This window comes from Anabrus simplex, chromosome 4 (assembly GCF_040414725.1).
Source record: "Anabrus simplex isolate iqAnaSimp1 chromosome 4, ASM4041472v1, whole genome shotgun sequence".
Classification (NCBI taxonomy): Eukaryota; Metazoa; Arthropoda; class Insecta; order Orthoptera; family Tettigoniidae; genus Anabrus; species Anabrus simplex.
The window spans coordinates 202,353,744-202,366,321 of NC_090268.1; the positions used below are offsets into that span (position 1 = coordinate 202,353,744).

At 45.1% G+C, this 12,578-nt stretch overlaps 1 protein-coding gene across 1 annotated transcript in view; it reads left to right on the top strand.

Annotated features, from left to right (window-relative positions):
• Dhc36C (Dynein heavy chain at 36C) overlaps positions 1-12,578 on the top strand; it is a 911,918-nt gene that overhangs the window by 402,221 nt on the left and 497,119 nt on the right. Inside the window, exon 27 of the mRNA XM_068227203.1 lies at positions 6,731-6,940. Within this exon, the coding sequence (XP_068083304.1) occupies positions 6,731-6,940 (210 nt within the window). The remainder of the gene's footprint in view (positions 1-6,730; positions 6,941-12,578) is intronic.

A 12,578-nucleotide genomic window follows, 5' to 3' on the forward strand; every position in this document is an offset into this window, starting at 1 on the left:
ATTTATTCTTCATGACATTTTCTTATTTTGGTCACTGGATGATTTTGAACTTTTAATTTGACATTTCATTTCGTACCATTAGGGGCCGATGATCTCGATGTAATTGGTTTCAGTAGTAGGTCGGTTTTGAATTAATTCCTTGGCTTGGTCTTGCAGTGCTCCTAACAAATAGTGAAACTTTTCGTTGTTCCCAAACTTGCATTATTATGAACTGTGGCCTTAAAAGTATCTGAAAACGATAACCGGTCTTCGTAGTTCTCACTGAATATGAGCATCTTGACTGCAGGTAACCTTAAATTGGTGCTATAAATAATGGTTCTGTAAGCTGAACTGCGACTACTTGCACTGTGAGCTTGTGTTGGGAATAATACTTCTTGCATCCTAGCCTTCAAACTATATATGATCGTTTCCGTATTCTACCTATCCTTAGTCTGGTCAGTGGCCACATCTTCCACCTCTAGCTGAGACTGAATGGCATCATATTTACTATCTAAATCACTTAATGTTTCATAGCGCACTCCGATTTCATGCAAGTTGTGTACACTATGGGATGAATCAACGAATGTGCTTATCCTTGTTATTCGAAACTTAATACTGGTTCTTTGTTTTACAAATCTTTGTAGTTGCTGCTTATCCATCTCGGAATGGAAAGGATAACAAATAATACAAAGGTAAATCTGACCTGTATAATTCTCATTTTCCCTGCATCCTTCGCCTTTTAGTCATGTTGATAAGATGAACCCTGGACTACACACACTGCGTTGTCGTGTTGAGTAGTCGAATTGATGCTTTCGGACACTAACGTGCTCGTGAGCCATGCCAGTTTTGGACCACTTACAGTAGTTTGATGTGATTTATGTAACAAAAAACTCGCAGCCTTGTGCTAAGCTTTTACTGCGTCTTCCGCGGCACGTGGTGTGATGTAAGTACTGGTATGGACACGATGAGTGAAGTGAGAGTAACTGTCGTAGATTTACTTTGCATTGTCACGAATTACACACGATTATTAAAGATCCGGGTCCGGTGATGACCAAAATGTTGTGTGGTCTGGTACAAGTTACTGAGTGGACTGTATAACGCTTTCCATAAAGTTGAGCAGAAATAATCACTCGGATCTCAATAATGCATAAAATATCATGCATATTAGTTTATAAACATTGATTACATACACTGAAACACTTCATAATTGAACTACATGATAAAACTCAGACTCCACATACCTGTCGAGCTTGATGCTCGTGAGACATCTTAACATCTCGCGTGTATCACACCATGTTGTCTTACAAGTCCCTCTCTACCGGTAGTCACCCCCAGACCCCGGGAACACATTACTGGCGGCGAGTGTTGCCTGGAAGGTGCTGTTCTCTAATGAGCAAGTATTGTGATACGCAATAACAGAACGTTTACATTAAAAGATTGAGTTTTACATTAAGAAAGAATTCTGAAACCTTCCCTTCCATTTAGCTTTCTGCAGCTATTACTTGATTAAAAGATGTCTGAGCTGTCTTAAGCTGGTGGGCCTTCCGGAGATGGGCAAGGCTAGCCCCTTGCCTCCTTTAAGAACACACTCTAAACCTCTTCACTGGAGCTATCGAAAGACAACATAGACCAAAAGTTCCCAGATTTTATAGCGGAGAGGAAGGTTCCAGAAACCCTTTGAGAGTCAGGTTTCTTAGTCCACTGCGCGCCCCAAAATTTAGGTTATTGCACATGTTTGCAAAACAACCCTCAAGAGGCATTATATTTGAATGAAATGGATGAATTTAACATAGTATGTTAACAAGACATCAAACAACTAGTTTGAGCACAAAAATTGTGAAACATCACTTTTAGTAATGTTTTTTGGTATGATAATCCTCAAAACAAGGTACAGGGAACAATTTTTTACTTTCTTACTTAATCTGCTTACCCTCCAGTGTTGTTTTTTCCCTCGGGCTCAACGAGGGACCCCACCCCTACCACCTCAAGGGCAGTGTCTTGGAGCGTGAGACATTGGGTCGGGAGATACAACTGGGGAGAATGACCAGTACGTCGCCCAGAGGCCTCACCTGCTATGCTGAACAGGGGCCTTGGTGGGGGTTGGGAAGATTGGAAAGGATTGGCAAGGAAGAGGGAAGGAAGCGGTCGTGGCTTTAAGTTAGGTACCATCTTGGCATTTGCCTGGAGGAGAAGTGAGAAACCACGGAAAACCACTTCCAGGATGGCTGAGGTGGGAATCGAACCCACCTCTACTCAATTGACCTCCCGAGGCTGAGTGGACCCCGTTCCAGCCCTGGTACCACTTTTCAAATTTTCGTGGCAGAGCCGGGAATCTAACCCGGGCCTCTAGGGATGGCGGCTAATCACACTAACCACTACACCACAGACACGGACAACAATTTTTTGAAAATGTCAATTTCTGAAGAATTTTACGTCAGTGAAACATTCTGAATTCCTGACTTACTGCTATCGAAGCTAAAGCGGTTGGCGTGAATTGGTTTGTTATAGTCTCGTCTTCCCAAACTCTGTGATTACTAGGCGCTTTATTTACGTTCGTTCGCTTCGGACGTGGCGGCTGTAAGACCTCATCCTCACTTTCATTTAAGTCTTCGCCACTTGAATTATTTCCAGATGTACCTCATTCACCGTCTCCACGAACCTGCTACGCAGGCATAGCAGGGGGAGAGGTGATACTCCCACGTGGCGCGTCCCAGGTGGCGGATAGGGGGGGGGGTCCTAACCGGCTTGCCGGCGGACTTGAGGGAAATAAAATACCTCTCGCGGACCAAACACACCCCCCCTGTGGGTGGGGGAGGCTGACGAATAATACACCCACGGTATCCCCTGCCTGTCGCGAGAGGCGACTAAAAGGGGCGACCAAGGGTTGATTGTATTAGAACCATGAAACTACTTGTGATTAGTACCACCACGCGGAGAACACCAAGGGTCGCTTTTACTTGTGCGTAGTACCACTACATTGGGTACGAAATTGGTTTGTGATTAGTAGCAAACAGGAGCACCGTGCGGTCGGCTTTTGCAGTACCTGTGATTAGTACCACCATATGAGCAGGACCATGGGATGATAGCTACCATGGTTCTGCCTTGCCTATGATTAGTACCCACTATATGAGGAACACCACGGAATAGGGAGAGGTCCCTGTGGTTAGTACTCTTATGTGATGAACACCATAGGTTTGCGTTGCCTGTAAATGGCGCCGCAAAGTGAAAAAAACATAGGTCTGTATTCTATGTCGGATTTTATAAGCTCTGAGTAGTACAATAGTGTGTGGAATACCGCAAGTCTCTGCTACTTTTCATTAGTACCGCAACATAAGAAATACCATGGTTCTACTTTGCTGGCGATCAGTACCGTTATGAGGGGCCGATAACTTCGATTTAGGACGCCCTGTTGACTGCACACATAATCGATTGTGTTATGCTATAGCAGTAGTCCCTTGGTCAGTAATACTATTTTGTCACGTCAGTTTATGTGAATGTGAGACCTTGCGGGTCGCATCCACTGATTGTTTTAAAGTCATGTCCATCCATTCATTTTTCGTTCTCACGCTTTTGAATTTTGGTCAGTGGAGAATTTTAGACTTTTAATATGTCATTCCATTTCGTCTCATTTCGTACCATTAGGGGCCGATGACCTAGATGTTAGGCCCCTTTAAACAACAATCATCATCATCACCTTCACCGTCTTCATCACTGTCTTCAAATACTGAACAATCACTTTCAGTATTCATAAGAATTTCACGAACTGTATCGTCGCTTGTAAGCAAGTCAGCTCGATTTCGCGCAGCCATGTTCAACTGTTTGCAATTGACTCGCTAAAGCTGAAGACATCCGCTTAAAAACATTTCATTTCCAGCACTCCCCTTGGTGATCACAATAACCTAACGACTTTAAAATATAGCCAACAGATGTAGGGAGCTATCCGTTTTTCAATCGTTGTCCTAAGACATACAGTTACGAAGATATATCACTTCAAATTCCGACACGCATTGTATTGCGCCGTAACCACAGCGGCACTTACCGCTACACGCAATATATTGCGCCGTGACCTTCAAGGGGTTTTAATTGAGCTGTCTCTAAAATATAACCCTTGCCTATGTTGCGCGTATTTGTATACGTTGCATACAAGCCATTGACTTTGCTTACTTAAAGTTTGTGTGGCCTTTCTTTTCCTCGCGGAACCACTACTACTCAGTCGAGTATCACTTGCGGGCACAGAACCGGTACTACTCGGTCAATCGCCGATACTGGTGTCTGGTTGAAGATGGTTTGCGTGCACTGGCAGATTTAATTCATGATCTTCTGGTGCGTTAATTTCCAGGCTTGATTCCCACGGCCTCAATATTATTGCGTGAAGCTAAGTAAAATGCAATACACTTCACAAATAGTAATTAATGAAGCAAATATTACATGACTTTCTAACAGCGAACAGAGCACGTGCGAATTGTCTGAGCTGAAAGAAGTTACTGATTTCTGTTGGAATAAATGGTGCAGTGGCAACAGAGCTGTGAGGATTTCTGTTAGGAAATGAGAACTTCCATTTTAAAGTCCTCTACCGTCATAAATCACCACTGCTGGGTAAGCAAGGGGCCAGGAGATCAAACGTATGCCCGTTTTCGTTGCCGTCGTCTGAGAATACTTTGCCCGTCACAACTTAACTAGCCTAAGGCCCATAAGAAAGAAGAAATCAAAGGGGAAGGATCGAAAGTATGGTTCAACCTTCAGGCAGATTATCATCAGTAATTCATAAGGCTTATTTACAAAAACTCAGCAACCAAACGTTACAAAGAGCAAACGTAGCTCAGAAGACAAACTTATAAATAAAATTTTCGTAAAGTTCCGAAAAGAAAATATCCAACTGGTATGTACTACAACTAATTACAAATGACAAATTATGAAGTTAATTTTGTTGAATTGTGTTCTCTTCTACAAAGTTTATGTTCTGTCGAACCTATTTAAAATTTTCTTACATAAAGCATAGGTAGTGGAATGTAATAGATTAAAGGGTATAGTGGCCCAACTGGGAACAAAATAATAAAGCCATACTGGCAATCAGAACAAAGGAGAACAAGCCCAGACACACAGCACATACGGAGGTCACAAGCACTTACCCCAATCACTTCCACAGGCACCAAGATTTCATTCAACATACACTCAAAACTTAACCGCTCCGATGCTCGCAGCTCAGCAGCCTTGGGTTTGAAAGAAACCTTAGAGAGACTAGGGAATTGTCTGACAAATAATGCAAAAATGAGAGTTAATCACTGGACGCAGCCAGCAACTAAGACCACGTTTGAGAAGGGAAGGGGAAGGATATGATAGGGAGCAATCAATACGGACACAGAAAACTAACAAACCAATAACAGTGCAGAAAATATTCTCAAATAGTCCACGAACCTGCTACGCTGGCGTAGCAGGGGGAGAGGTGATACTCCCACGTGGCGCGTCCCAGGTGGCGGATAGGGGGGTCCTAACCGGCTTGCCGGCGGACTTGAGGGAAATAAAATACCTCTCGCGGACCAAACACACTACCCCCTGCGGGTGGGGGACGCACATGTAGAATACACCCGCAGTATCCCCTGCATGTCGTAAGAGGCAACTAAAAGGGGCGACAAAGAGCTGACTGAATTAGAACCATGAAACTAATTTTGAATCGTACCATCACGCGGGGAACACCATAGGTTGCCTGTACTTGCGAGTGGTACCACTAAATTCGGTACGAAATAGGTTTGTGATTAGTAGCAGTAAAAGCCTGGCCTGGTGGATTCCAGTACCCGTGCGTCGTACCCATGTGTGCAACACCGCGGGTCTGGGCGTAGCCTGTGAGTTGTACCACTATATGAGCAGCACCGTGGGTCTGCGTTGCCTGTGATTAGTACCCACTATGTGAGGAACACCACGGGAATACCGGCGTCCGTAGTTAGTACACCTAGGTGGGGAACCTTCTCGGTTTGCGTTGACTCTGAGTTGGGCCATTGTGTGAGACACACCATAGGTCTGCGTTACTTGTACGTATTGCAATACTTGTGAGTAGTACCATCTTTTGTGGAACACCGTGAGTCTTCGCTACTTCTGATTAATACCCCAACATGACACATACCATGGTTCTATTTTACTCGCGACATGTACCATTCTGTGGGGCCTTAGATGTGGATTTTGCACCCCCTTTAGACACCAAGCATCATTGTGCTTTATAAGTGGTTCCTTGGTCGGTAATAATGTTATTTTCGATCTGTATTGAGTCCGATCCACTGGTTTTTGTTTGTTTGTTTTGTGTTTTGCTGAGTTCCTATCCATCCATTCATTCTTCATGCCATATTTTATTTTTATTTTGGTCAGTGGATGCCTTTGCAATTTTTGTTCTTTCATTTCGTACCATTAGGGGCCGATGACCTTCGATGTTAGGCCCCTTAAAACAACAAGCATCATCATCATCATCATCATCATCATCATTCTCAAATAGTTACGCAGGTGCACATCAAGTGTCTGTTGAGCGTGTTTTGAGTTAAGATAGTTTTTAGGAGGTTATGTCTTGCTGTGAGATTTATTTTGATAATAACAGTCATGGTAGGAACATCCATGATAAAATTCAAAATATATTACTTCTTCAACTTGTAAATATTCATATTTTGTTTATTCAATTTGTAGTTCTCTCATTAAGTGTAAGCCCACTGTCTAGACTGACGTAGAACTCTTCCCCTCATGGTAATGTGATTTCTTTGTCTGTTTTCAGGGTGTGTTGTTGTCGGTTCCTGAAGCCACAGAAGACCTTCTGTCCATAAAGAGACTTTGGATTCACGAAGTGCTGCGTGTGTATTATGATCGTCTGGTTGATGATCAAGACAGAGCATGGTTATTTGAAGAATTACATGTTATTTGTCTGGAACATCTTCATGAAGATCTTGACCAGATGTTTGCTCGCCTTGCTGGGGACAGTCCTAGGGTAAAATCACCAGTATATATTTTTTTTAAATTTGTAGTTGGGAAATTTGACTGTGGTATCAGAAATGACCGGGCAGAAAAGATCCTTCAAGTAGCATCCCCACGAACCTACTACGCTGGCGTAGCAGGGGGAGAGGTGATACTCCCACGTGGCGCGTCCCAGGTGGCGGATAGGGGGGTCCTAACCGGCTTGCCGGCGGACTTGAGGGAAATAAAATACCTCTCGCGGACCAAACACACACCCCCTGTGGGTGGGGGAGGCTGACGAATAATACACCCACGGTATCCCCTGCCTGTCGTGCGAGGCGACTAAAAGGGGCGACCAAGGGATGAATGAATCAGAACCATGCAACTACTTTTGATTCGTACCATCATGCGGGGAACACCATGGGTTGCATGTACTTGCGAGTAGTATCACTAATATGGTACGAAATATGTTTGTGATTCGTTGCAGTAAAAAGCCTGGCCTGGTGGATTCCAGTACCCGTGCGTTGTACCCATGTGGGCAACACCGCGGGTCTGGGCGTAGCCTGTGAGTTGTACCACTATATGAGCGACACCGTGGGTCTGCGTTGCCTGTGATTAGTACTCACTATGTGCGGAACACCACGGGGCCCTTGGGACCGGCACCCGTGACTAGTACCCTAGGTGAGGAAACTCATCGGTTTGCGTTGGCTGTAAGTGACGCCATTGTGTGCGAAACACCATAGGTCTGCGTTACCTGTACGAAGTACAATATTTGTGAGTAGTACCATCTTTTGTGGAACACCGTGAGTCTTCGCTACTTCTGATTAATACCCCAACATGACACATACCATGGTTCTATTTTACTCGCGACATGTACCATTCTGTGGGGCCTTAGACGTGGATTTTGCACCCCCTTTAGACACCAAGCATCATTGTGCTTTATAAGTGGTACCTTGGTCGGTAATACTGTTATTTTCGTTCTCTATTGAATCCGATCCACTGGTTTTTGTTTTTGTTTGTTTTGTGTTTGTTGGGTTCCTGTCCATCCATTCATTCTTCATGACATTTTTTATTTTTATTTTGGTCAGTGGATGCCTTTGTAATTTTTGTTCTTTCATTTCGTACCATTAGGGGCCGATGACCTTCGCTGTTAGGCCCCTTAAAACAACAAGCATCATCATCATCATCAAGTAGCATCCACATACAGTTTGTCTCTGGTCAGAACAAGGATGAGCACCTCGTAAACGTATAAAGTAGAAGTTACGAATGGAGAGGAGAAATGACCGAGCGAGTTGGCCGTGCGATTAGGGACGCACAGCTATGAGCTTGCATTCGAGAGATAGTGTTTGAACCTCACTGTCGCAGCTTTGAAGATAATTTTCCGTGTTTACAATTTTCACACCAGGCAAATGCTGGTGCTGTACCTTAATTGAGTCCACGGCCGTTTCCTTCGCACTCTCAGCCCTTACCTGTCCTATTGTCGCATAAGACCTATCTGTGTCGGTGCCCACTATGTGAGGAACACTATGTGACGTAAAACCAATTGTTAAAATAAGAAAGAAGAAATGTGAGACAATTTATAAATTTCATTGTCAAGAATCCAAGAATCCAGAGGAGGAAGGGAATAAGTAGAAGAAGAAGGTATCAGTAGTCCCACAGTTACCCCCTATGGGTGGGGCACTCAGACGAAGAACACACACACGGCATCCCCTGACTGTCGTGAGAGGCGACTAAAAGGGGCGACCTAGGCGCGGATATGGATTGCGGTTTGGTATCATATGTCGGACCCCCTGTGCAAGGGAGGAGCTGAATTCATAGGTAATCCCTGCCTGTCGTAGAAGATGACTAAAAGGGTCATGTGGCCATCGGTCTCGTAATTATTTATTTTTTTATTTTTTGCGGGTTAGTTGTAGACCGATCCAAAATTCCTGATGTGCGTGCTGCTCGGAGATAGGCCTCTTACGCATGCGATTACTCCTGCAAGCCCGCTCGTGACCACTCGGGAAGCTTGCTTGTGGGAGCGTCATGTACCCGTGCAGTAGTATCCGCATGACAACACAGGTCCCCGCACAACCGAATGCGAGAAGGACATAGTATTAATTTTAATTTTTTCTCTATATTTAATACTCTGTACACGCTTTGGGTGATTGGAGGAAGGGAGTCCTAGTGCTCATTGCCTCAGTCATTCCGTATTAAGCATCGTCCAACATCGGTCCCCGGACAATACCGGCTATGACCAGGTGGGTATTGCCTTGGCTGCTCGGTTCGGATACAGAGGCCCCTGAGTGGGTAGCTTTCGGGGAGGATGATTTCGGGCATGGCTACGAAAGGTCGAGAATCTGCCCAAGGTGGTCCCCTACCGAAATATTTAACTTTTGATTCCTTGAGGTGTTCAGCCCCCTAGGAACATGCGCTGCATCAGGGAATGAGATCCACGAACCTGCTACGCAGGCGTAGCAGGGGGAGAGGTGATACTCCCACGTGGCGCGTCCCAGGTGGCGGATAGGGGGGTCCTAACCGGCTTGCCGGCGGACTTGAGGGAAATAAAATACCTCTCGCGGACCAAACACACACCCCCTGTGGGTGGGGGAGGCTGACGAATAATACACCCACGGTATCCCCTGCCTGTCGTGCGAGGCGACTAAAAGGGGCGACCAAGGGATGAATGAATTAGAACCATGAAACGACTCTTGATTCGTACCATCATGCGGGGAACACCATGGGTTGCATGTACTTGGGAGTAGTATCACCAACATGGTACGAAGTATGTTTGTGATTCGTTGCAGTAAAAAACCTGGCCTGGTGGATTTCAGTACCCGTGCGTTGTACCCATGTGGGCAACACCGCGGGTCTGGGCGTAGCCTGTGAGTTGTACCACTATATGAGCGACATCGTGGGTCTGCGTTGCCTGTGATTAGTACTCACTATGTGCGGAACACCACGGGGCCCTTGGGACCGGCACCCGTGACTAGTACCCTAGGTGAGGAAACTCATCGGTTTGCGTTGGCTGTGGGTGGCGCCATTGTGTGCGAAACACCATAGGTCTGCGTTACCTGTACGAAGTACAATACTTGTGAGTAGTACCATCTTTTGTGGAACACCGTGAGTCCTCGCTACTTCTGATTAATACCCCAACGTGACACATACCATGGTTCTATTTTACTCGTGACATGTACCATTCTGTGGGGCCTTAGACATGGATTTTGCACCCCCTTTAGACACCAAGCATCTTTGTGCTTTATAAGTGGTTCCTTGGTCGGTAATAATGTTCTTTTCGTTCTCTATTGAATCCGATCCACTGGTTTTTGTTTTTGTTTGTTTGTTTTGTGTTTTCTTGGGTTCCTGCCCATCCATTCATTCTTCATGACATTTTTTTTATTTTTATTTTGGTCAGTGGATGCCTTTGTAATTTTTGTTCTTTCATTTCGTACCATTAGGGGCCGATGACCTTCGATGTTAGGCCCCTTAAAACAACAAGCATCATCATCATCATCATCATCAGGGAATGAGATCCAGCTTTCCTACGTTTCTGGTTGTTACCATAACCGATGTGCACGATTTTAAGCTGGTAAAATCAATCCTTTTTGGTAGACACATTGAAGGCGTCTACGGCGAACTTGAGGATCTTGTGAAAATGCGTAACGGTAGTTTGCTTTTGAAGACTCGCACAGCACTGCAAGCCGATCAGTTATTTAAGTGCGACCACTTTGGCGAAATCCCTGTCATAGCGGAGGAGCGCTAATCCTTATATCTGGTTCGCGGAATCATCGTCCATCGCGACCTTCTTTTGAACACTGCCGATGGGTTGATGGAAGACATGAAGAATCGTGGCGTGACATTTATCCAGCGCGTTACCCACAAAGTCAACAGTAAAGACATTGCCACTGGTGCCTTCATTGTACCTTTCAAGTTGTCAGTGTTACCAGAAAAAGTCGAGGTAACAATTTACCGTTACGATGTGAGGCCGTACATCCCGCCTCCTATGCGATGCTATCAGTGCCAGAGATTCGGACATATGGTATCTCGTTGTTCAAATCAGTCTGTGTATGGTATATTTGGAAGAGCAGCCCATGGCACGGAGGAGTGGACAACTCCGTACAGGTGCACTAACTGCTGTGGTCTTCATTCTCCTCGAGATTGGAACTGTCCGACATACGTGAGTGAGAAGAAGATCCAGGAGATCAAGACCCTGGATGGTCTTTCCTACCAGGAGCGCGCCGTATGGTTAATTCCACGAATATACCTGCCAATACACTAGTCTACAGTATGAAACCTCAGAGTCTCCTAGGTTCGTCATTCACGACATCTTTACCCGTGAAGATCGCTGCGCCCAAGGTGATTGTTGCTCTCGCGAACAGAGTCGCAAAGAGTAAAAGCTCGAAGGGGGGGACCTCTCCACCTTCGACCACAGATAAATCTGTGCCGGCTGGGATTCCTAAGCTGCCACAGCAGTGGGGGGAAAGTAAAGTCTTCCCCCTCCACGAGGTCACCGAAAGCCGTGCCCAAGCCTGCCGGGGTGGCATCGTCGACTAGAGCAGGGAAAATATCTCCCATCCCGTCTAAACAAGAACAGAAGGTGGAGAAGCGCAGCGCCCTTACCAGGCGCTCTGGCACTTATCCTGCGAAAGACAAATCATGCCCTCCATCTGGACGGTCTGAACCAGCGCCGGCAGGTACACCTGCTCCAAAACCTGCGCGCTCCCTTCGTAGGAGGACATCCCGCCCACGGAAAGTGTCGGAAGTTCTGGTCGTCAATCCAACCGTCTGTCGATGACGGGATGGACGTCGAGCTGTCATTTACTTCTACGGATATAGATGTTAATATTGTTCAAGTTTAAGAGCATCTTGTCGCTCATATCCTATCACTATCTTTTAGTCCACACTATGGCACTGGCTAACGGCACGTGTTCCAGGATACACAAAAAAAATGTTAGGAGGCTGGCTTGTCACTACAAGCTCCCTCGTCTAACCTCTCAGCTGGTGGGGCATGACAAATCAGACAGGCTGCTGTTGTCAAGCGAGGACACTCTCGTCTCTTTTAAAATAATATATCACATCAAATCGCAACATAAAATAACTTCCGCATTACAGTGTGGTAATTTCTAATACATCTCTCAATTCAAGCACCCGCATGTGTCCAAACGCGATCTAACGTCAATATCTCACACCGTGAGTCCTGACTTCGAATCATCCTAAACTTCGTCTTCTGGCCCAAATGTCAGGGCACATATTCCCTATCTACCCACACAATCTCACACACAGCTGGTTCGATAGTAATCAAGCAAACACAGACATGTGAATATCAAAATACCGGCTTCTGATTTTATTATTGTTCCGGGGTATCTGTGGAACGCAGAGGTGAAAGAAGGTGCCGGCTTGAATGGGTCTAACTACAATGTCAAGAATTGAATTAAAACGTTAACAAGGGTTATATTTCTTTCATTATATAAAAACAAACTTAACAAATTTCCACAAGGGAAAAATAACAATCGGGTACAATGCCAATCTTGAAACCAGATTAGGAAAAATCCAAGATTCAGAACCTTAACACTTTGGGCTTTAAGCCCCTAGTTGTACAATTTTACAAATGGAAAAATAATGATTTAGTTAAGGGCAGAAACCCCCTAATTCAAAGAGCACTTGCTCCTAAAATTACAATATTTAGCCTTCCA